We start from the raw sequence: 25257 nt of genomic DNA on the forward strand, positions 1-25257 counted from the left end.
ACATGTACAATTAAAAGCGAAATTAATTAAATTAAATTTATTTTTTTAAAAAAGGTGAGTGTATGGAATTTGAAGCTATCCGTATTTTTACTCATAACGCTAATTGGCTGATAGTTAATTAAAAAAGCACGCGTTCTATTGAAAAACAGACAATGTTCAACAATTTGTTTAAAATCTGATGGTCCATTGAGAAAAACAAATCATTTCTTTTATTCCTTATGGTAAATTGTGTCAATTCAAAAAACGACAATTCGGTAACATTCAACAGAACGATTGTTGTTTGATGACGAATCCCTTTTTGCGTTTCCATGATAAGATTCTTTTATGAATTAGAAAATGACAATTTCATATATACATGCAATTCTATGTTTTCATCGTTTTGAAATCACTTAAAACACTTAGCCACATCCTATGCGCAGGGATCACAAAACTAAGTTTATATACCAAAATGCACAGTTTTTCTTTGCATCTGTCAAAGAATTACAAGCAACGACGATTCGTGCCTTCCAAAAAAGCATGAAAATAATTCGTCGAATCCTGTTTGATTTCCGGGGCCATAGAAAACTGTGATTTTGACAGAAGTTTTCAAGCAGAAATCATTCGATGGAAACAAGGCTATTCAACAGCCGGTATTATTATTTTTTATTTTTTTAAAGCATTTTTTATTAGTTTTGGTCTAAATTAAAAAGAGAACAATATCAGGACCAAGAATGGGGTCCAGGATCTGTTCCAGGACCGATATGGAATCATAATCAAATCAAGGACCAGTATAGGTTTGCGATCAGTTCAAGTATCGGTAGGTATATATTAAAGGAAGTGTATGGGGTCAGGATCAGTCCCAGAACCGATATGGGTTTCAGTGTAAGTTCTGGTATGGGTTCGGAACCAGTGATTCTGGGTAAGGGTCAGCTCCAGCATGAGTTCTGTAAATTTCCAGAATGCGTTTGGGATCAGTCCCAGGATCGCTATGGGTTCCTAATCAGTTTCTCTTAATGTGTGTCTTAGAGTTAAAAGTCACCTGCATATTGCGTTGTCTTTTCAAAAATCTTGAGCACGCATCCTCAAGTAATTAAATACTTCCGAAATTATCTTGCATAACCCTGTAACTGGGTCAAATTAATTTGTTGCACTGAAAATTGACATTTACGAATGTTATCAAACTATCCATATTTACCAAATTTTCACATGAAGCTAGAAAGTTAGACTCAAAACATTTCAACACTCCATACAAAACTACACACAAACTAAACGCCTCAGGTTTAAAGCCTAGATTGGGGCGCTTTCCATATTAAGTTCGTGGGCTGAAATTTCAGCCTGTCAGCTGTTTGCATTGTATAGCAGTTTTCGAGCAGCTATCTAAGTGAATATAATATACAGGTGGGCTTATCCCAAGGTATATGAATTTAGAAGGCTGATTTTTATCGCTTCTGTTTCTAAATCATGATTAGAAGAATATTTTGTGTATTCGTCAAGCCTGCAGAGAGCTTGTTTGAGCAAAAGTTTTCGCCCATCCTGTCAAAAAGTGATATTCAAATTTGGTTATAAAAAACATGCTATGAGAACACCTGGACTACATGCACTTTGATTCTGGATTCCATCACCCGATCTCTTTAATGCACCTTGAGATAAATGTTAAACCCCATCTTGTTTTGCCATTTTTCGAGCAGGTACTCGAATCTAATTCTAGCTTTGAGGCTAGAATAATCTAGTCTGAAAATTGATGGCTAGTTTTATTTGTGGTTTTGTATGGAGTTTTTACATGATTTCAGCCTCCAACTGTCAAACTCCATACAAAAAACTAACTAGAATCGTGAAGGGCCCCATTATTAGGTTTAAGCCTGCTATAGTATACATATTTTGTCAATAAAGATTGAAAACTTTTTGAAATGATGTTTTAAAAAGAATTCTTCTTTTACTTTTTCTTCTTCTTATACCTGGCTTAATAGCATACGCGTATGCTATGCGTTGATGCCTCCCAAGAACAATAAAAAAATATTTTTACTCATTTCAAAACGTAAAAATGGAAAGAAAACTATATTCTCGATGCATAATTGTTTATACTCAATTGTAAATGGCTGATGATTTGCTTCAACTGAAAAGAATACAGCAGGATTTGTTAGTGCTTTCATTAAAACTTTATTTTCTTGTGCTTTACTGGTATAAAAAAAATCCGCCATGTGCGACTACCGCGAGCAATGAAAATTATTGAAACAACATATAGAATATTCAAATACAGTTGTAGGTTCAAATGATGTAGATGACCTTGCAAAACATCCAAACGCGCTTCAAAACTATCCAAACTATCCATTCTGATTCATAACAACCCATAGAAACTAAATAATAACTGTTCTTATATGGCTTTACAACCGTTGGTATGTACTTGCCTTGACCACTAATAGGGTTTGACGCTCTGTGACTTGCTGATGTATCCATAACAGAATACTCAGTTAGTGATAGCTAGCTAATCGAATAACTGTAAAGCTTGCTCTTTACTCTTACCAGTCTAAAAATAAACTTTTTTCAAAAATTTCCTTTTTTTGTTTTTTTTTCATTTGTACTCACCAACATCGTATTCACTAATATAATTAATTTTTGTTTTTAATATTTTGCAGCATAATATACAAAACTTGTTATGAATGGACGAACACGGGTTTGTGAGCTAGATCATGATTGTGTAAATCATTACGTTGCAGCACAAAGTCATAAATCGGCCATTGTCAGGAATGCACAGCACTGAAAATGTTGCTGGTAAGTTTTCAACTAACAAAAACCAGTGGCCAGATTTTTTTCATATTTTTAACATATCAGTAGGTTGCAAACGTAGTAATTTTGACGCAACGTATCACACTGAAAAAAATAACATAATAAAGAAAAAGTGGTTTTTATTTTCCTAAGCTGTTTATGGGAGCATAATAATTATAATCACTGAGAAGTGTTCAGTTTCACTATGTTTTGATAAAACTTTCATTCCAATTATCATCTTGCGATGCTGATACCAGCACACCATCTTACTTTTCTGAGCAGTCAATTAATTCATAGACACAAACAAACAGGAACATCAACTCCATGTGCGCTGTTCACTAATGGCATTTAATGTTGAACATTCAAACCGCATGAAATGTAACAAAAGAATCGCAGGAAGGGAAAACATGAATAGGGATCCATGAAGGGATGTGGTTCATTACTTTCATCTTGTGACGTATTCTCATTGTAAATCTAATTAAAATATTTCTCAAATGGGTTAATAGTACAAACCAGTTTGGTTGAATTATGATGTCTTCGTCTCATCATCCATTGAAATCTTATTTGCAAGTAAAAGTGTGTTCCATGTTGACAAAATTGCTCAACCTAACGTCTGAGTGAAACTTTGAAATTTATGTATCAATTTAATACAAAATACAGCATGATATGAATGCAATATGAAGAATAATTAAATTATAAATAAATTACAACATTTCTTGCAATAAAAAAGAAAGTTAAAAAAAACATTAAAGCATTATTTCTAGTTGAGCTTGCTGTACAAATCAATATAATACCTTATAAAGAGTAATATATTGTCAGTAAATTTTCTAATTCTGAACTAGTTCTGAAATTGCTGCATGCAGGTGTTAATTTTGTTCACTGATTGATCAATTTTCTTAAAAGGTTTTCGTTGCAGTATGGACGTAATCGATTACGTAATTTATTTGGCTGGCTGAATGATGCTCCATTTTCTTACTAAAATCTCGTTAATGTAAAGACATGGAAAAGCAATCATCCCCCAGTCCCTAGCTTGTAAACTTATCTGCACCGGGACACAAGTTCATGCGTGTGGACATAAATATGAAGCTCTCAACTGTACTATTAACCAAAGCTAGAAGGAAAGTATTACATCATCAATATGCACTGAATTTTTGAAATGCTTTATAGAGTTAAATGAGGATATGAGTGCGAAGACAATAGAATCGTTAATAAGCAATAGTGCCTAATGTTACTTATAATTAAATATACGGAATAGGTTTTCGATGTGCATACAATTTTACGAAATTTAGTTCACATAAAAATGTTTTGTGATTTGCTGTGACCATCAATGGCACTATTAGTTACGATAAGCTGCCATCGGTCCATTCTATTTCAATTACTTTTCCCTCCCTACTCTTTCTGATTCAGTTTTACATCCTTACAGGGCAGTATAAAATGAAAATAGCTTCTAACATAAAAAATAACAAAGACATAAAAAGTGGAAAACTATGGAACACGGTTTTGCTGTTTCCTGAGGCACATCTATCTCCGATCGGTAGAAAAGCTCGGTTCAGCTGTGCTCTTTGCCAGCTAATGGATATTGAAAATTGTTGTTTTATTTATTGGGATCTTTTTTCGATACTTTATCATTGTTTGTCGGTTCCAAGGCACTCCAACTTGATCTATCCACCTACGGTCATGGTAAATAGCAAGGCATTCGGTATTCTCTGAACATTGTTTTCCGTGCAATTGTGTCCAACACTTTATAGATCCATCCTTAAACGACAGTGGGCGAAACAGAGCCAAAAAGAAAAAAAAATACGCAAACATTCACTTGGAAAATTTGGGAAATTGTACTGTAGTCTGAATCAATGTGTGATATTTTAAACTTCAATTCATTCCAAAAGTCCACTTCCACCGTTGTGTATGTGTGTATGTGTGAAAGAGAGAGAGAGAGAGAGAGAGAGAGAGAGAGATAAAGAGAGAATGAGAAATAATACTAGGACAAGCAACCCAGCCAATTGTACCCAGCTGGGCAACGCAAAAGACAATCACAGTAGAATAGTATATAACGAAATGAAGCTACGCCGTGTGTGAGTGCGGACGAAATAGGATAAATTCTTCGTTATTTTCACTGTCCATCACAGTTTTTCCTTCCGGTCAACCAGTTGTACCACTTGATCCTTGAGAGACATTTGTGAGGTTAGCTTTCTAAAGCGAGGGAAAACTATCCATACGACAATTCCAACTCGCCAGTATAGCCAACCCTCTTGCCATATCCAATGTTTGGCTATAGTGAGGGAAATGGGTAAAATTGGACACATAAGAAAAAGGAAGAAAAAATGCTCGACTATCAACCTCCCGGCAAAAAAGGGGTTCCTGAAGAAAGTCAATTCAAAACTGTCACCGAACCGGAAAAGTGAATTATATTGAAAGATTTCCATTTTCAGCTGAACTTTTCGGTGCCGTTTTCGACCAGACTCATCCGTAACCTATCCTTTCTAGCACGAATTTAGCGAAAGTATCCTCGACATTGGCAGTCGTTCTAGTCGGCAACAACGACCAATGAATCAATCCCCGGTCATCACCATCATCACTATCATCATCAACGATGGAGAAGTAAGTTAGTATTGGTCCTCCATAAAACGATAATAGCATCAGAAAGCTTTCCATGTGGCTGCCTTAGGGCTTGATGCCTTGACGCGTTTATGTACCGATTTCAATTAGTGACATATAGCTGGACATAATACTGCAGAGCCTTTTCTCCGTGGTTCAAGGCTCACACACTCTGTTTAACTAGTTAAGTTTCGGAAAGAGCTCTATCAATTCATTCATTAGTTTTAATGGCGATGCGGGCCTTTACTCGTAGTTTAATAATGAAATTGAAATGTAAAATGACTACATACAATGACTACATGAACAACATGTGCTACATGTAAACAAATAGTAAATTCAATTCATGTACTGAAAGTGTAATATTATTTTTATGATTATTTTAATTTATTCTTTTGCAAACTTTTGAATATTTTGCGATTATTATTGTTATTCATACGTATTTGTACGACATTTGTGCTACTTTACGCGTAATATAACCGAGTGAAAAAGACCAGCCTAGGAACATAATTAGCTTGTTAATTTTGCGCTGCGACCATGCGTTAATCACGTTCTCGGATAAGATTAACACTTCGTTAAAGACACGCATGAAATACATCAACAAAGTTATGGTAATGTAGTTTATTTAATGTAGTCCTTTGATTTGGCAAGTAATAGAGTATGTGTGTATGAGTGTCAGCAGTATGAAATAACAGCCAATTAGAGCGTATTGTGAGCATAGGATCTCAGTAAATACTCCCAGTGGATATAGCTTCTACCTTCAACTCACTACGCTCGAACGTAGCAGTCGACAGAAGTGGAGGTGCCATCGTGCCACCCCGTTTCATGCAAGGAGGCCATACCATCAGAAATATAATTATATAATAATAACAATAATAAGAACAAGAATAATACTAATCTTCACATCGAAAAGAAAAGAGAACGTAATTGAAATTACATTTCGCCAACGCAAACCGCTTCACTCCAGCGTTGCTGCTAATGTTACTAATTTCCGACGAATAATGATCCTTGTTGCATGCGGTCTACTGTCAAAAGGCTGAAAGGCAATGTGTTACACCCACGGACAAACAACCACACCACATCGAAGAAGAAAGTGCTGCAGCTTCGGATTCCAAACAGTCATTTCACAATCATACAAGAAGTCAGTCAATTTGGCGTTGCCTTTGAATTGCCGCGATGTTTATGTGGGGTTTTTTTTATTATAAGTAGCAGAACCGAGGTATAACCGAGTTTCTGAAATGTTGAGATGAAATTTACCATCTTTCAGACTTGCTAATCCTTCCTCTGTTGCGATTTTTTTAGATGTTTTGGGTAGCCGAAAACCCGAAAAAATGCTGTGTTGGTTGACGCAGCCTGCCCAAAAATCCATCATTTTTCTTGAATAATGAAATTAATTTAATAAATCTGTAATGTAAACATCATCGTAATAATGTTTCCTCTCTGCACACTCTTCGTAATTAAGTAGCCGGGTAAGACTCTAGCTTTTCATTTCGCCTTCACATGCCGAGGGGACGCCATTTTACTCACCATGAGTAACTGGGAGATGAGTATAATTAAATGAAAACTTAATTAAATAATTTGCTGGTTAAAAAAAACGAGCTACGGTTCCAAAAGAGTTGGAAGTGGTTGAATTTATTTTAAGAAGCGCTGAAGAAACCTTTTGAGTTTGTTTCTTTCTTCGTTTGTTAATGATATGCGATTCTTTTGAAATCTGCTCTCGCATGAAATTGTTGTCAGTTTTTTTTAATTCCATAAATAAGATTTATTGGTTGGTTGGTAAAAATATAAAAATTAAAACAAGGGGGTAGTTACGGATTATATAGAATTCATACGTAATAACGAACATGTTTGTCATGTATTAAGCATTCGTCTTGACTAGCCACTTAATTAACGTTTTAATTCAATTTAATTGAATTTTGATCAGCACGACTTTTTATCAACCGCATTGCTTTTAATCAATTTTTTTTACATTCATAGAAAATATATTTTTTTCGATTGATTTGAAAATTATACTTATGATCTTATTGATTTGAAAATGATACTTATGATTATGATTGATCTGAAAATTATACGTAATAATAATTCGGCGGAAAATTATCGTGTATGGCGTCTGACTCGGATAAATAATTGTTTATTTGTTTATTTGTTTTCAATATTTCTTGATCAACCATAATAATCTTATTGAAGTTTTAATATTTATTATATTTTATGCCAATGCATTCATAAATAAAAACATATGCAAATAATTAATAAAAACTATAGAACGAGATAAATCACATAAAATTTAGTCGTTACCAAAGTGTGTGCAACGAGCAAACAAAGCCAACCAATTAGCGGTCATATTGGAACTGATTCCCTTAGCTCTGATAAGTTCGTGTTCTCCATGACCTGTGTTTCTTATTGCAAAGAATAGAAACGTTTGCTCTTGTAAAGCTCTTCTTGGGACGGACCAATTTATATATTCAAGAACTTTTGATCCAACGATAGTTCTCTGAAATATGCTGGGAACGAATAATGCCTGAGCATTTCTTCGCACAACTTTAATATAAATCCAAAAAATCTCACTAAAGAATACTCAAACGAATTAAAAAACCAAAAGTTATGAGCTAGATGCAGCATTCCAGACAAAGTGTAAACAAAAACACTGTGCGAGATAAATGTCAAACCAAGACTTATTTTACTCACTCTCATTTATAAGTTCCTTAATGATGTATCGAATATATTGGATTGCATTATGTTTGAGGTCACCTGGTGAGCGCTCTGCCTTTGAAAGATTGTACCGAGATGTTAAACTCAAACAGTGTGTAAACCTCATAAAACGATCTGCTCATGGATGTTAACGATCACCTGATCCACCTGTAGTGGTACCGAAATAGATAAAGTAGATACATCGGTAACTATTATAAACTATGCGTCAGTAACAAGGTTTATAAACTACTACTGGTTGGCCCGTCCAGTGTACTTTGACAAATCTTCATATGACAGGTAGGGAGTCCGAAGTTACTTAGCTACTCATATAAAGTCCTTGGCAACCATAACACCCTATCTGCCAATCTCATAGAAATCTTAATAAAAAAAATCCACCTGTAGTCTATGTAGCCTAGAGGCGGTCTCGTGGTACAGTCGTCAACTCGAACGACTCAATAACATGCCCGTCATGGGTTCAAGCCCAGAATGGGACCGTCCCCCAGTAGCAAGGATTTGACTATCCGGCTCTACGTGGTAATTAATTAGGTCTCGAAAGCCTATGTACAGGCCGGAATGTCCGCGTAGGACATTACGCCAAATAGAAGAAGAAGAAGTATATCTAGCCACCTTGAACAGAAGAAAAATTAAATCAGAACAGAAGAAATGAGTCAAAACTGATCAAGCATGCGAAGAATCGGCGTGTGTTAACATTTTTTCAGACTGAAATACACTAGGCTGAAAATCTGGGCACATCATTATTCAATTCTTGCAAGATAATTTTCAACAGCTTTCATTATTTGTAACAGCTAGGCTATAAAAAAAGCTCAATGGTGAATAAAACCATTTGCATTGGAAACTGACTCGAAAAACGGTTTGATGGGCTGTCCAGTTTTATTGATCATTTGAATAGAAAAATAGATAATGATTTTGATGATACTTTTCACGTTTGACTCTATACTAATGTCAAAATCAGATAGTGAGTTTTTATATCTACATAAGTAAAATCTCCCAATGATACATTGTTTGATCTTTTAATATGTGTGTGTGTGTGTGTGATGTTGTTTTTTTCAAGTAAAGGTGCTTTAAATAAATACAATCCAACATATTTACTTTGAACATAAATTTTAAAAATACTCGCTTATATTAACATACATATAATGCCTTTTGTCCAACATATAATGACTTAACTTTAGTATTGAAAAAAACGATAAAGATCCCCAAGTTCCAAAATTCGCCGACATTCAACGCAATTGCTGTGAATGTGTATTTTTTGCGAACGAAGAAACCATTCTCATTCTACTCCACACGGTCAATAATCCAAAGCAGCAGAACAAAACCAAACGATCAGGCAAAGTGCTTCCTAATGATGTCTGAAGCAAGAAGAATGGATGTCTGTAATTTTAGTGAATGAATGCAATTAAAAGCTTTTCTACTTTTGCTGTCAACTCGCACTCTTGCCCCACACAGCACGAGTGGCACCATAGTCGGTTCCTCGGTCACTGCGTATTTATGAACTTGAGTTTATTTCGACTCCATGTTCTACCACATTGTACTGTTTATACTGCACATGAGGAATCAAATGGCATGAGAATGGACAATATTTGGCCATAAGCTGAATATTTACCCTCATACTTGGGATAAATAATGTTGAATTATTTGGTTCAATAATTCGATAGAATAAAAAATCTATGTTGCAGTAGATTTTACGTAACAATTTTTATAACATTTCCTAAATCACAATGTTTTTTTTCATCTGATCCAAAGCCATAGTGCAACAATGTGCAGTAAAAGGAAATCCTTTAAATCGTTTCGTTTCTGTGCGGTGCAGTGAGGTTAACTTTTATCCGACAATGCTGTAGAGTGCTTCCGTTTGCATAGCCAGCTTCTGTTGAGAGATACATACCCAGCTCTTCTCCGTTCAGTGACTGTTTTACAGTATTGAAATGGGCATAAAATGACATTCACCGTTCGCTGTACGTACTGGCCCTCCTTTACTGGCCAGCATTCTTATCATTGACCTCGGATCACATTTGAGGAAGCATTCTATTAGATACTCATGTTATGTCCACATTGCACACGCTAAAGCACCGACTAACAGAACGTCTGGTTGCGGGATTCAGGCGCAGAAGGGAACAAGTCATCGTCGCCATCACCATCTCTTCGTCAGCATTATTATATAATAACGTAAGGCTTACCTTCAAATTTCAAGACAGTTCCCCATATAATGGAATTTCAATTTGATATTGTAATTATACGGTTCATTTGCGACGATAAAAATAGCCACACAAAATATACTCTCAGCTTTTGATTGGTTTATACTTCGCCCCTGCAGCATCTTCCTACTGTTGCGACAACCCCATTTAAAGCAGCTGGTGTTCGGTGCTCCTTCGCCCTATCTTCGAGCATCCGTACGCTCCTGGCTCTAACAGTTGGGATTTTTCCTTTCCCATGTTTAACACAGACAATGGTGAATGAACCTCAGCAGAAACAAGCTGTAAGAAAGTCTATTAAGTTTGTACCCATTTATCAAGCACCAAAGATCACATTGGAATAAATTGAAAACTATGGCACGTGGCGTACGAACTGTGAGGAAGATTCGGCAAATATGATGGGTCTTTTGACTTTAGCCTAAACAATTTCACTTGTTATTATTTACTTGGTCGGGTTAAGAGAGTGTTAGGATTTGGGAAAGCAAAATGGTATTATTTTTATATAAAATCTTTAAACTATAATTCATCAACTTGAATTATACTTCATCTACGTGATTTAAAATTGTCATAATATTTTAATAGAAATTTTATTGAGATTTATACTAAAGGCATACCGATAAATATCTTGAAATACCGAATTGACTGTCCGTTCATCGAATTTATTGATAGGTAGGATATATTGTATTAATTTATCCTGGTAGGTTTTAATGTGAACTAGTATAAAACAAGAAAATTCCCTTATTTAATCATATAATAGTCTGCCCTGTTGATAGACTGGTTTGATTGGCTTTACATTAGTGAGAATACAAGACAACCATAATAAATAGTCATGCCTTATCAGTCTCTCAAATCAACAGAAGCTCTCTGATTTTCTTAACGTTCTTTTAACTTCTTCTACGAACATTTGCTTAGTTACCAAAGCTGAAGAAAAACTTGTTGTATTCCCTTTGCCTAGGCACAGTTTTATTTCGTTTAAAGTTTTTTTTGTTTTTTTTTTACCGCTTTACCTTATTCTGCACTAGCAAAGTATAGACTTAAATGAAACCACTTCTAGTTGAATCAAATTAGGAAATCATTAGTCTAATAGCTAATACGTGTATGCTACTATTTAGCAATATTTATTTGTGGTTCATTTGAGCGCAAACTATACAAGTTATGTTTCATGAGCCATAAGCTGATTTTGAGTTCCCAGCATTTTTTACAACTACTTTTCATGAATTGGCACGCAAAACAAATTGACTACTGTAATGCGTACATAATCGTTTTAGTTATTATCAATCGTTTGTTAAATTGGTTTAATCTTTCATCAATAATTTTATTTGGTTTGCGTGAATATGTTAAACTTCAACCCAAAATGTATTCGGTTCTCTGGAAAAACGCTCTCTGAGCGAAATGTAGCAACAGTTTTGATTCATCCTACTTCCTTATCGAGCTCGTCCCGAGCAGGGCGGCAAAAGAAGCGACGAAAACTGTAGGTTTTATGTTTCTACTTCCAAACAGCCGTCCCTCCATCGGTCATACATCTTTCGAATTATTCTAGCGGCGGTTTCGTGCTGGACCGCAGACTAAAGCAGCCTTCTTTGCTACCACGCACACGCCTTGCATCTATGCGTGTGTATGTGTGTGTTTGAGAGAGTGTGCGCGCGTAATTTCAGACCCGGTCAAACAGAAGGAGGACGCAGTTGCGATGGAGTTGGAGTACCGTAATCAAGAAAATTTTCTTAATTAATTTCTTACATACTCCTTTACCCGGGACGCTTCCTTTGCCACTGTTCTTTGCGGTGCCTTCGTGTGGACTGCTGGAAAAATCCCGTCCTTTCCCACCTCACACGTACATAAAGCGTCTATACGCACCCACATCCACCCGCATACCCATTGCTACCGGCAAGCCCCAGAAATCTAACTTAATTTATGTGCATACTTTGTTTTGGCGTCCTGACAGTTTTGCCTTCACTTTCCTCCTCCAGCTTCAATCAATCTCTCTTGTTCTCTCTTTTACTGTCGTCCACACTGTTTTCCTGGTCCTTGTTGGTTGATGTGTTGGTCCTTCCGATGTTGGTTCTAGTTTGACCGAAGAACAACGAACAACGTCTTGCACGCACACTGCGTCATCTAGGTTCCAAAAATGGCAAATCTATTGGTACCCTACCGAACGTGACACGCTCGTGTTATCAAGAAGTGAGAAAAAGCAATTTCACTTCACAGTTTTAGTCAGCTCCAAAAGCAGTTTCTAAGGAGTTGAATACAGTTTGAAGTGTGCTGTCACTCATTCGGTTTCTCATTTAGAGAATGAAAAAGAATTTAAAAAAACATGTTTCATGTTTTCCCATACTTTTGCATTCGCCTTTGCTAATACAGTTTCAAAATTGTCATCAAAAAGAAAGATGAAATTCATAACAAAACAAAATTAAAAGAGATAAAGAAAAGGAATTCCATTGTGTTGTTACTACTAATACATATACCAAATAAAATAAAAATAATGTAAGAAATCCTCACAAATACCAATATATAATAGATCCTTTGCAGCTCTATGCACTTCTATTGTCAGGTAACTTGTTCAGTCTGCAACGCTTCATTTATGGTTACAGTTATGTATGTCGTTTTTGAGCCAATTAGGTTAACATTGCTTTGGTTTAATTAATCTGAAGATTTACTCAATCAAAAATGAACATTTAGTATGTGAATTTTATTAACAATTACAATTACAGATTAAAGCAGGGTGTAAAATAATTTATTCTATTCCACTCGCGTACTCAAGCTTAAATTTTTCCAAAATTTCTTTGTTTATTAATATAAATTAATAAATTAATAAAATATGGCATTTTAGTCCATCTGATCATAAATGTTTCAATTGTTTGACTTCAAATTATCGAGTTTTTGACCATTTTGAACAGAATATGACAGACCAACTATGATAATTTTTCAGTTTAAACACTTTTTCGGTGCTCAGAAAGATTAACTATCCAATCCCAGCATCAACATTTTAACCCTGGCTTGAGAACTGGCCACGATATTTGCAAAACACTGTGAAAAAGTTGAGATTACCATCAATTTAGTTAGCCATTGTATCTTATGTTATACATTCAATGCAGCTGTTCCTTCATTGTAATGAACCATTGAATATTTAAAGTCTATGTTGATTTTTTGTGAACGAAAACGTTAAGTTGTTTACTGACCCTCGTTGATGTCACTTTGCCACAATACATAGTCTGATTAATACACGATTGAACTATAGTCTACCATAATGTTTCTTTGATTCTTTGCCGGCCAATCTTTTCCCTATCACTGCTAAAAACATATCGCGATTATTTTTGCATCCACACGATACGAGCCTTATCCTAAACAAAACGCAAAAGTTTTACAAAATTATTCGTATTACCGGTTAGCCGGTCTCGTAATACAGTCGTCAACTCATACGACTTAACAACATGCCCGTCATGGGTTCAATCCCCAAAGAGACCGCGCCGCCATACGTAGGACTGACTATCCTGCTATGGGGGGGAATCAATTAGTCACTGAAAGCCAAGCCCACAAGTGGGTACAGGCAGGCCTTGACCGACATCGGTTGTTGAGCCAAAAGAAGAAGAAGAAGATTCGTATTACCAGTTGGATACCAAGAGATACCACCAAAACTATGTTCTCTCACAGGTAGTAAACCCAAAATTGAGTAAAAGTACAAAATGCAAATGCAATAAAAGTACAAATCGTGCCACCCAGTAACCAGTGGAAGCTCTTTGCCCGAAAATGGTTCGCAGAAAATTCTCGGGCAGAAATCGTACGGTGTTCAGGCAGCAAATGGATCTTACAGGGTTTCTCAAGCCAGCTCAACATCGTAACACTATTTTTCAAAAACATTAAACGATTGTCAACATCGTACATATAATCCGAATCCGTAAACTCTTTTCGATTAGATAACTCTAGGTTTTGAACGCGTAAAATCCCAACTCGAATCTGGAAAATGTATAATGGGTGACAATACAGCTAACATACGATGTTGACAATCGTTTAACGTTTTCGAAAAATAGTGTTACGATGTTGAGCTGGCTTGAGAAACCCTGTATAATAACGTAAGTTGGCTGTCTTGTCAGCCATTATGCATTTTCCAGATTTGAGTTGGGATTTTACGGGTCCATAACCTAGTGTTACCAAATCGAAAAGAGTTTACGGATTCGAATTGTATGTACGATGTTGACAATCGTTTGACGTGTTCGAAAAATAGTGTTACAATGTTAAGCTGGCTTAAGAAACCCTGTACGTTATTTTTTAAGTAATGCGACCCATGAGCTGAAAAGTTTGGAGTCCCCTGCTCTATAGCATCAATTTTTGACTGTACACATCTATTTTTGTTTCTATAGTATCAGTTTTTGATTGAAACAATCACAATCCTTTAATAATTCGTATTGAAAATAATTCGTGCTAAAGAATATTTACCACAAACAATTCTTTAATTGTAATGAACATGGTTTATTTTGGAATAAAAAAGTAGCAGGAAATATTTAGTAGCGGAACGTCATTTTTTTTTCTAAAATGATGGAAACATTTTCCTTTATTAGCGACTTATATAAATTTATTCCAAAACATTTATGATCTTGAAAACAATTATTTCACTTTTAAAACAAATACTACGGAAAAGAGTCACTTGCATAACAAGTAAAGCACTTGTTAATAATTATTAACAATCGATTCGCTGGCACAGTGTTGTTTCTTGTGATTCCCGAAAGAGGCAACCACAGAAAATGTTTAGTGTGGTTAGCGTCTACCACTGATCGCAAGCTAAGCGAAAGATGCAATGTCACTCTTTAGTCAAATCCCACGACAAGTGACAATTTTTTTAGTGTCTCTAAATTAAAAATAAATAATAAGAAAGCTTAAAAACACTTGTTTTTACTGAAACAATAATTTACTGCGGACGAGTCCTGTTGCAGTGTGCAACAGCACTGGAATGGCTTAAACTCGTTGTGAGGGATTCCACTGCATTTTATTAGGAAAACCTTTACTATAAGAGAACTAGCTTTTCCAAATCTATCCTGAAGTGAAACTAATTTATAATTTTTCTATATCACCTATGCATTTTGTTATTCCTACAATAATTGTCCTTTTTACTGCAATAATTGTTCATTATTCATTTCGGAATGTAATTGCTTGCATTGAGTGTCATAGAAAATAGAACACTTCCCGTAATTGCACTTGCTCTCCGTTTAAGTCAGGTAATGCAAATGTTTGAAAAAAAAACTCTTTGTTCAGTTATAAATGTCAAATAAGAGACAAATCAAGATGTCAACCACGCATCATATTGGGTTTTCCAAGTCTCTTCCGTATCTGCACATCATTACAGCGTTTTCTAAGTCAGTTTCGAATGTAAACATTGTTATTCACCGCGTGCAAAATGTTATTCCGCACTGATTTGACATTTCATTTGCATCATAATAATTTTTATTTTCTTCAGCATAATTTTCAACACTTCAACAGGCAGCTGCCATCGTTTTTCACCGAAACTCACAATCACATCACCATTATCATTATGATGAAAATGAAACATCAGAGTGATGTGAAATATCTTCTTGCACTTGGACTTCAAGTGACATGGAAAACCCTGTTCACCGCCTCCCAGATGTTTTTCAACAGCTGTCATACATTGTATTGGCATCACAATAATGTTTCAGTTCTTCCACATGACTTTCAACACATCATAACTGTCAAACTCAATCCAGCTTGAGACGTGTTGAAAATCATGTGGAAGAACTGAAACTAAACTATTGTGATGCAAATGCAGTACAGGGTTTTCCAAGTCACTTTCGAATGTGCACATAATTATTCACGGCATCCAAGATGTTTTTCAACAGCTGCCAAATGGTTTATTTGTTTCAAAATGAAATTTCAGTTTCAACACATGATTTTCAGCACATAATAAAGAACTGTCAAATTCAATCCAGCTTGGCTCGTGTTGAAAATAATGCGGGAGAAATTAAAAATTATTGTGGTGGAAATGAAATGTCAGATTGATGTGGATTAACATCTTGCAAGCGGAGAATAACAATGTTTACATTCGACAGTGAATTGGAAAATCCTTTATTTGATAGCTTTTGAAAAACATCTCGCAAGCAATGAAAAATGTTGTGCACATTGGAAATTGACTCGGAAGCACTGTAATACCAGATATGAGTTTTGTTACTTCCTCTCTAACAATCGAGTCACATAATAGCCGTGATAATCATTGAATGTAAAATGTAAATGTTTCTATAAATAATCATGTTCATTGCAATAATTCAGGCAAAGGCAAATATGAGCAACGTACACTGAATACCACTCTTTTTTTTAAGAATAGACGATAATTTGGATAGAACGTGAATTCATCCACAGCTTGTACAGCTGTGACGATATTTGCCTCGCATTTGTAAACGTTTGCACACTATAAAAAATAAAAATGGTCATAATTGAAGTAAATAACAGTAATGAGAAGCTGAATAATGCTCATATGAATAACAAACTGGTAACTTACTAATGGGGCTAGTTAACTTTGAAAACTCTTCCCAAAGGGTCAAACTCATTAAAACAAAAATACCCTCGGGTGCACCGTCCATTCTTCTTCTTTTGCTGTTTGCGAAAATGTATACCATTCTAACGAACAGCTACGAGTGGAAGATAGAGAGACAGTTGAAGAGTCACGCAAAAGACGCGCCCTGAGCTATCCTTTAACGAAGCATAAAAATAAGAGCCCATTTTAAGCATCAACTTCGCACGAAGATGTGCAGTGATTGCTTCGCATTGCAGTGAAAAAGTGCCCAAACTCTTTAGCCGACGATGAAGATTATGAAGAGGTGCTTCTCCGACATATCTGTATTTTCCAAGCATGTAAACTATGTGGGAACAAAAGTGTGTGTGTGTGTGTGTGTGTGTGTGTGTGTGTGTGTGTGTGTGTGTGTGTGTGTGTGTGTGTGTGTGTGTGTGTGTGTGTGTGTGTGTGTGTGTGTGTGTGTGTGTGTGTGTGTGTGTGTGTGTGTGTGTGTGTGTGTGTGTGTGTGTGTGTGATGAATGATACCTAAATAAATAAATAATACATTTAAATTGAATAGGGCAAATAAATCTACTTCATTAATATCATGTAATTTATTATTTTAAAGACATTTTTGGTCAAGCCGGATTCTATCCATACACAATACAATGTGCTTAGCTGCTTTAAAACGCGTTGAACGTTATTCGTAATACTTAATTCTAATTATTTTAATTCAGCAGCTACCATAACAGTGACAACTGTTTTTGGCAATTTACTTCAAATTCAGAAGAGATAAATAAAAACATGTTAATGTATGATTTGTATGCACTGGTATTTTACGAATTTGCATGTTTATTTCCAATTTTTTAAACTATTATTACTCAACTTATTACAAAACAAAAACGGATTTAGGACCTCAATATAACTGTAATAAACAACATAACTAGTTACACGATTAGTTGGTTTTTAAACAGTATAACAGCATTTGTATTTCATTCTTCCTCTTTTTTTTTTTTTTTTTGAAGATGATGATTGGTGCAACAACTATTGTGAGTCTATCAATTAATTTTGTTTAGTTTCTCAGCTATATGTTACATAAATTCTGCTCTATGTTACTGTGAACACTCTGCGTCCAGATACAAGCGAACATATAATAAAATGAAACTTCAAATGTGTTCTACTTGTTTCTTCCCATTGTCTTTATCCTGCAGTATGCGGCCTTAAACAGTGAAATTTATCCTTCATGCATTTTGTCACAAGATTCTCTGAATGTCGTTTTGCAGTATATCCTTTTCGATCATGGAGAGATATTCAGAGGATACAGGAGACACATATAGTGCAAAATATGAAGCATTTACTATTCCAATGAAATAGATCGTTTGTACCACGTTTGCTCAGCAAATTGCAACAGAACGAGCGTTTGCAAACGTGGCACGCTACTGCGGTGCAGCCATTTGATTGAAAATAAGTTCAGAGAAAGTTTTGCTGTTGTTGCACTTTTCATTTCATACGAGATTTCATCCTTCGTCGAAACACAAACATACAGAGAATCGGTCTATTTTCGAAGGAATCTATTTTTTTAGGGAAGCTTGCGCCGCACTTTTTTATGCTGAGTGTAAACTCACAAAGTACTGTGTCGAACCTGCATCATTAGTGACAAATTGATGTTGTTTTTTTCATACCATTTGCTTGATTGCTTTATTTTAACAAAAATATTTAAACGCTTATTAAGACACCCGGTCTATTCAAAACACGTGCCGCTGCTGCAATACTGGACCATCTCATGACAAGAATCGACTATTCGATTGCATGGTACTTAGAAGTCGATGTAGTCTGTATAAACCGCCACGACATAATTATTTTAGTTTCAATTTAACAAACGGCTATAAACATTTTCTAAAATTTATTTTAATATAGATGAAAATATTTAACTACTCCATATCACGAAATAAGTACAAAGCACTCACTATTAAAGCTATCATGTAAAAATAATGCTAGAAATGCTATTGTTAGCCGCCATTGGATTAAGAGCTGAAAGTAGCGATCTGTTGTCTTTCCCCGAAAGTAAATTTGCTACGTCATCACTTTAGAAAACATTTTGTAGTCAATTAGCAAGCACTATGCATGGCCAATGCAAACAAACCGAGGCGAAACCATTTCTTGAGTCTTGCGTTGGACAGCGTCAGCAACAATAATCCCCACTATGGCCAAAGTTATCCCAATAATTGCTAACGTTAGCCTAATTAAAATTTATAGAACCTTACCAACCATTCCTACCAGCTTACAGATGATTATAGGGAAGCAATGCCAACAAGCCAGCTGTGCTCCGGTGCTGAAATTATTTCAGAAATATACATAAAGTATGCGAAGAAACACAAAACAAACATCAGTTCATTGCACGAAGAAACAGGAAAGCCAAGTTTTGCCGCATTCCAACAAACATAAACGCCCCTCCATATCATAGCATTGGACATATTTGCAGAACACATACCATTCAAAGGACCTTTTGTGCCTGTGGCAGTGAAAAGATGGGCATAACTCCCACGGCTAATTAATTCCTTACGTTATAAACACCAATACCGTGCAATAGAGAGCACGCTTATCGGGCGTTGCAAAATGGTGTACCAGTTACTGCAAAATCTGTGTTGTTGGACATAATATACTTTCCATTTTTTCAATCTTGTCTAGTGCATGTGCAGGAAAAAGCACTATTGAAGAAAAACAAGTTAAGATGTAGTTTTTGTTTAGTTAACAAAATACAAGAAACCTTCCTTTATTCGCACCCAAAGAAGTGACAATAAGATTACTAAATGAAATACAGCGAAAAAAAAATGCCAGCGAAGCAAGGGGTGAAATATCGAAAACGTATTCCCATCTAACTTCGAAGTCTGTACGCATAAGAGAACAAACTTTTGCAGCTACATATAAGATGCTAATTAATGAATACAAAACATCCTCTACCTAATTACATATTCATTGGCCAGGATGCAATTAATGCTAATTACTTTTCTCTTTAATCATTACAAAATCGCGACGTTTTGACACCAGCACCGTGCACTTGACGGGATTTTAATTAAATAATTTCATCCCATACGGAATCAAATAAAGGAAGAAAATGCATCCCATCTGTATTCCAACCGAACTTAAAAATGAACATTACGGTACGGTGAAAAACTCTGGTCAAAAACAAATTCACGCTTACAGCTTGCGGCGTTTTAGAAAATGTTTTAAAAAGCCCTAGAAAACTACTTGTGTTTCTTTCATTTTATTTGCGAACTTAAAATATCCTGTGCAGATGGTTTGATTATTGTTAACAAATTATTTCACAAATGTGCTTTTTATCGAAATAAATCAAATATCCATGTCGATGTGGTCGAATTATCTTTTATCTTCAACTCTTTATCTACCAGTATTATTTTATTTATTTTTTCCAATTAACAATCCAGCTACGATCTAAAATTTTCCTTCACATCGCATACAATACAAATGCTCAACCATATGAACATGAGAAGCACACATGTGAGTTGATAACTCTGTTTAGCTTGTAGCATTAATGTTATGCTATGACTGATTTTCTCTTATCGAACCGATGCCGAATGCAGCAGTGAGCTGGTTTTGCGTTTTACACAAGATATGATGGGATTATTAATAAATGTTATTCATTCCTTTTCGTTCAATCGCTACGTTTCTGCTCGCATGAGATTATGACAGAAGGCATTTTGTTTCATTTCGATAGACTTTGGACAGGGAGCCAATAACAATTACTTTTTTGATGTTTTTTTTAATACATCAACAGGAAAACTACACCTCTTAATTTTATACGGAAAGGATGGAAAATAAATCTTTGGATGCTGAAATTCACATTGCCATGAAACAATACTTTTATTTTTTCTTATATTTTTAACACATTTTCCGTAAACTATATGCATTGTATAGTTCGAGCCAGTCTCATGGTACAGTCGTCAACTCGCGCGACTTAACAACATGCCCGTTATAGCAGCTTCAAGCCCCGAAAAGACCGAGCCCTCATGTATAGGACTGACTATCCTGCTATGGGGTAATCAATAAGTCTCTGAAAACCAATCCCAATACGGTGGTTACAGACAGGGCTTGGCCATCAACAGTTGTTGTATCAAAGAAAAAGAAAAAAATAAGCATTGTGTTGAAACATAAATGAAAAAAAAAAAGATTGTTTTTAATGATTTTTTTTGCATAATCTACAACAGGAAACATATTTCTTGTTTCAAAATAGCTGTAATTTTTTAAATGTAATCAATCAATCATATAATACAATTCAGGCAAACTATTTCTCAAGCAATCTGAAATCTTTCTACTATGTGAAATCTATATATGATTGGCCATTTCCTTTGATTCAAAATTCCTGTTTTGCCGGCAATTTACAATCATCTCATCCTTAAACACACTCGGATCAGTATAAACAAGTAACACGGAATAAAACCCAAACACACGTTACAAAAGGAATACCAGAAAACGGATCAGGTCGTAATAAAAATTGCAATCATATTTCTGCTGATTGAAAAAGTTTATCTACATTTATGAATTTGTGCACAGAGACACACACTCGGAAGGGAAGGGTGCACCGTGGCCGAATCGAATTCAGGATAGTAGAAATTGATTTTCGGTCCGATACTGAACCGGATGAACGGAAAAGGATGTCGCAATTGTGCTGTGATGGTCGTCTCAAAGTGAAATGCTGATTGTATTTGCTAAAAGAAGGAGGATGGAAGAGATAAGGATTGTGTGACACACGCACTTAACCTCCATATCCTGCAACAACAGCCGGAACCGGATACGTACGTAACGTCCAGAAGATTGGAAACTGGTTGGTTGCAATTATTCGCTTGTAAGCATTTTAGTCAACCGGGGATTCAAGATATTCAGTTTAGGTAATGCGCGTTTAAACGAAATGGTCTGTGTGTGCTTAAACAGAACGTTTCCGATAGGTTTCGAGCATTGAACAAATGCACATAAATAAGCAAAACATACAAGTTGTTACAGTTTAACAAATGCCGTATAAAACCATTGTTTAAATTTTCATACATGATTGTTCGTTTACAAATAACATAAAATAAAGCCGTTTAGAATTTTTGAAACAAAGTGATTGTGGAAAGTGACATTATACTATAATAGGCGAAAATAATATTCAATTTAAGTAAATAAATAATTAATTAAATACATAACTTACAATCACTTAATTAATCACTCTCGAACTCCTTGATTAAAAAGTATTTTTTTAAATTCTTATTCTCTTACAGTGGAATCAATCAACGACCACACAATCAATGTACAGCCGATTCGAACTCACCATTCCGGCAGCGTGTCAGCAACAACAATGGGACACACGACAGTTACACCTAATACACCCGCCACTACGATCCAATCGTCGGTCTCAGCCACTGCAAACCTGGTTGCCGCGACCGGCTTAGCCAAGGACTGTGCCGGGTGCGGGAAGCGTATAACCGAGCGCTTTCTATTGAAAGCACTAGATATCTTCTGGCACGAAGATTGCCTCAAGTGTGGTTGCTGTGATTGCCGCCTGGGAGAGGTCGGCTCAACATTGTATACTAAAGCGAATCTTATCCTATGTAAGCGAGACTACCTTAGACTATTCGGCACGACTGGATACTGTGCCGCTTGCAACAAGGTGATACCGGCATTCGAAATGGTAATGCGTGCCAAAAACAATGTCTATCATCTAGAATGCTTCGCATGCCAACAGTGCAATCATAGGTACGGAAGAGAGGTATCATTTTTGCAACTTCGATACTAGCAAGCAATTTACCCTATTTATATATTAACCTTTTCTTCTTTTCATTCATACCAGATTCTGTGTTGGCGATCGTTTCTATTTATGTGATAATAAAATTCTATGCGAATATGACTACGAAGAGCGATTGGTGTTTGCTAGTATGGCCTGTAATCCGTCTAGCTTGGCGCATATTCGGAGGCAAGTTAGTAATTTACAGGTAAAATCAAAACACCCTTAGATGAATCCCTCCCCGGTTTGAATGATCCCGCATACATCATGGCTTACATTTTCTATGTTACATTTTCACATTGCGTTTGTTACCTCTACTGATTTTTTTAATCCGACATACCATATTCATTTTTTTTGTTTACAGTGTTATTTCCTTATTTACATTATATTATCATTCGGTGGTATAAGTGTAGCTATAAAATGGGCAGTAACTGAATTTCTTGATTTAATAGCCTCATATTCGCTGAGCCAGTAACCTGTGGGATGACTACCTTTAGGCATTATGATCATAAGAGTTTTAAACATTGCAGGCATTGCTGTTATAAACATGTTATTATTTAGATTTAGTTTATCGTTAATCGCTTCCTGATCACTACTGATGATACACGAAGCTCAATATTATAATGACGGTGTGCAAGGGATCCCAAGTATGACAAACGAATAGTAGCTTTTTAGGGTGCTTGTGTAATGGTTGGAAATAATTTACGCGCGGCATCGGCAAGACACCGTAAAGCTTGGTTACGAGTTTAATATCACGCCTGTGACAATAAATGGAGCATTACAAACAACCGAAGGTATTGTTGGTTGCCCGATTTGTGTCATCAAGAAAATATAACTGACATCTGGAAGCACGTTTATTGTGCCTGCTTTCAAAAGATTGTAACAGCAACGCCCAAAATGTCTATAAAACGTGATTGAACGTTACCCCGTTGATATTTCATCAACACGTGGTTTCAAAATAAACTGGATTCTTTACGGCCTGCTGCAGTTGCGTCTTTCAGCCTATGTGTAGCGAGTACGGCATGGGGACGCAAATGTTGATTCTGCTCCTTCTTTGGTCAATTACAGCAGCTTTAAAATCTACGTACCATTTGTTTTAAAATGCTAGTGTATCAACCCAAATTGTGTAACAAAAAAAAGAATGTTTGTGTAATTCCAAGATACCTTTAAATATTTCAAAATATTAGAAACCAACGACCGGAAATAGAATAGAACACACATAACTTAAAGTAATAATATTCTTAGTATTCGTATAACAAAAAAGAACAATCCAATTCAACGCTGTGATTTATGAATGAACCCACATACCGACCCTTTAAATCAGATGTGTCAAACTCATTTATTCATGGTCTCATGCTCAAGGGCCACATGTTAACTACAAAATCCTTTCGTGTGCCGAATATTCCTACGTCCATTTAAAGTATCGGTGCTAAAGGTATTCCATTTCAAATACAGACTGGATTAATCATAACTTCGTAGCGTCGCGGGCCGCATACAGAACCCTCAGCGGGACGCCAGTTTGACATATCTACTCTATACAATATGTGTAATTTGGTATTATTGGTATTATTGGTATAAAATTAGTATTAATTGAATAAAATCTATTTAATTAATTGAATAAAATCTAAAAATATTTCCAAAAAAGGAAACGATTTCATATTTTCAATTGATTTTTAATTAAATTAAAATTCTAAATAATAATTAAAATTAAATATTAAATTAAATTAAATAATTAAAATTCTAAATTAAAATTAAAATTCAAAATGAAATTGAGTGAAAAGAATACAAAATATAGTTTTTTGATAATGTTTAGCTTGCAAATTACACAAAAACGCAAATATGAAAATTCCATAGATAAAAAACGAAGTAGTATTCAATTCCACAACTATTTACATTATTTTCTGCAATATCATATGAAACATATGAAATAACCTTCTTTTTTTAGTTGGGGAAAATAATAAATTTATATTTATTTTACAAGACGCCATATGTTGATAACAAAATAGGAGAAGAAGAAGAAAAAGCGAAAGAAGAAGAAGAAGAAGAAGAAGAAGAAGAAGAAGAAGAAGAAGAAGAAGAAGAAGAAGAAATAGAAGAAGAAGAAGAAGAAGAAGAAGAAGAAGAAGAAGAAGAAGAAGAAGAAGAAGAAGAAGAAGAAGAAGTTTTTTTTATTAATTTATGATTTCTGACATTCAGGAACATACATTAAAATTGTATTAAATAGTTTAACTGAAACTAATTGTCCCCCATGTTATCATGACTACCGGAACAAACATTGCAATCGCTATAACTTTAGAAGATTATTTGACATGCAAAAAATTAAATGTAAACAGACGCTATTTATATCATCACAAAATGAAAATATTATAAAATAAAAAACAAATAATACTTTTAGAAGAAAATAACTCATTAAATTTCTTTTGAAAATTTATAGTGCATCGCATAGGGCTGTTGTCAATTTAAAGAGTGCAATATTTATATCGCTTGAACAATTGGTTCTAACGATACTTCTTCGAACGACTTTGAAATATTTTACTAGTAAAATAACAAGTATGTTGAAACTGGAGTGTGTCTAAGCTTGTAGTTTTCATTTTCAAAATAAATAAAAACCCTAATTTTCATTTAATTTCATTCTGAAATTCATTTTTGTTGTACAACTTTCAATTATTAATATAATTGTCGTATTAACAAGGATGATTTCAAAAAAAAACAACTGTTGGTACCAACAAACAGGGCCACATAAAGTAAACGTA

At 35.2% G+C, this 25257-nt stretch overlaps 1 protein-coding gene across 2 annotated transcripts in view; it reads left to right on the forward strand.

The window, feature by feature from the left end:
- Nucleotides 1-25257, forward strand: part of LOC120957345 (LIM/homeobox protein Lhx6-like) — a 49196-nt gene that overhangs the window by 17661 nt on the left and 6278 nt on the right. Inside the window, exons 3-5 of one of the 2 annotated variants that reach the window (XM_049609038.1) lie at nucleotides 2613-2748; nucleotides 22002-22476; nucleotides 22571-22712. In XM_049609038.1, the coding sequence (XP_049464995.1) occupies nucleotides 2724-2748; nucleotides 22002-22476; nucleotides 22571-22712 (642 nt within the window). In that variant the 5' untranslated portion in view covers nucleotides 2613-2723. The remainder of the gene's footprint in view (nucleotides 1-2612; nucleotides 2749-22001; nucleotides 22477-22570; nucleotides 22713-25257) is intronic. The other variant, XM_040379507.2, reaches the window with a different exon arrangement.

Source organism: Anopheles coluzzii, chromosome 3 (assembly GCF_943734685.1).
Source record: "Anopheles coluzzii chromosome 3, AcolN3, whole genome shotgun sequence".
Classification (NCBI taxonomy): Eukaryota; Metazoa; Arthropoda; class Insecta; order Diptera; family Culicidae; genus Anopheles; species Anopheles coluzzii.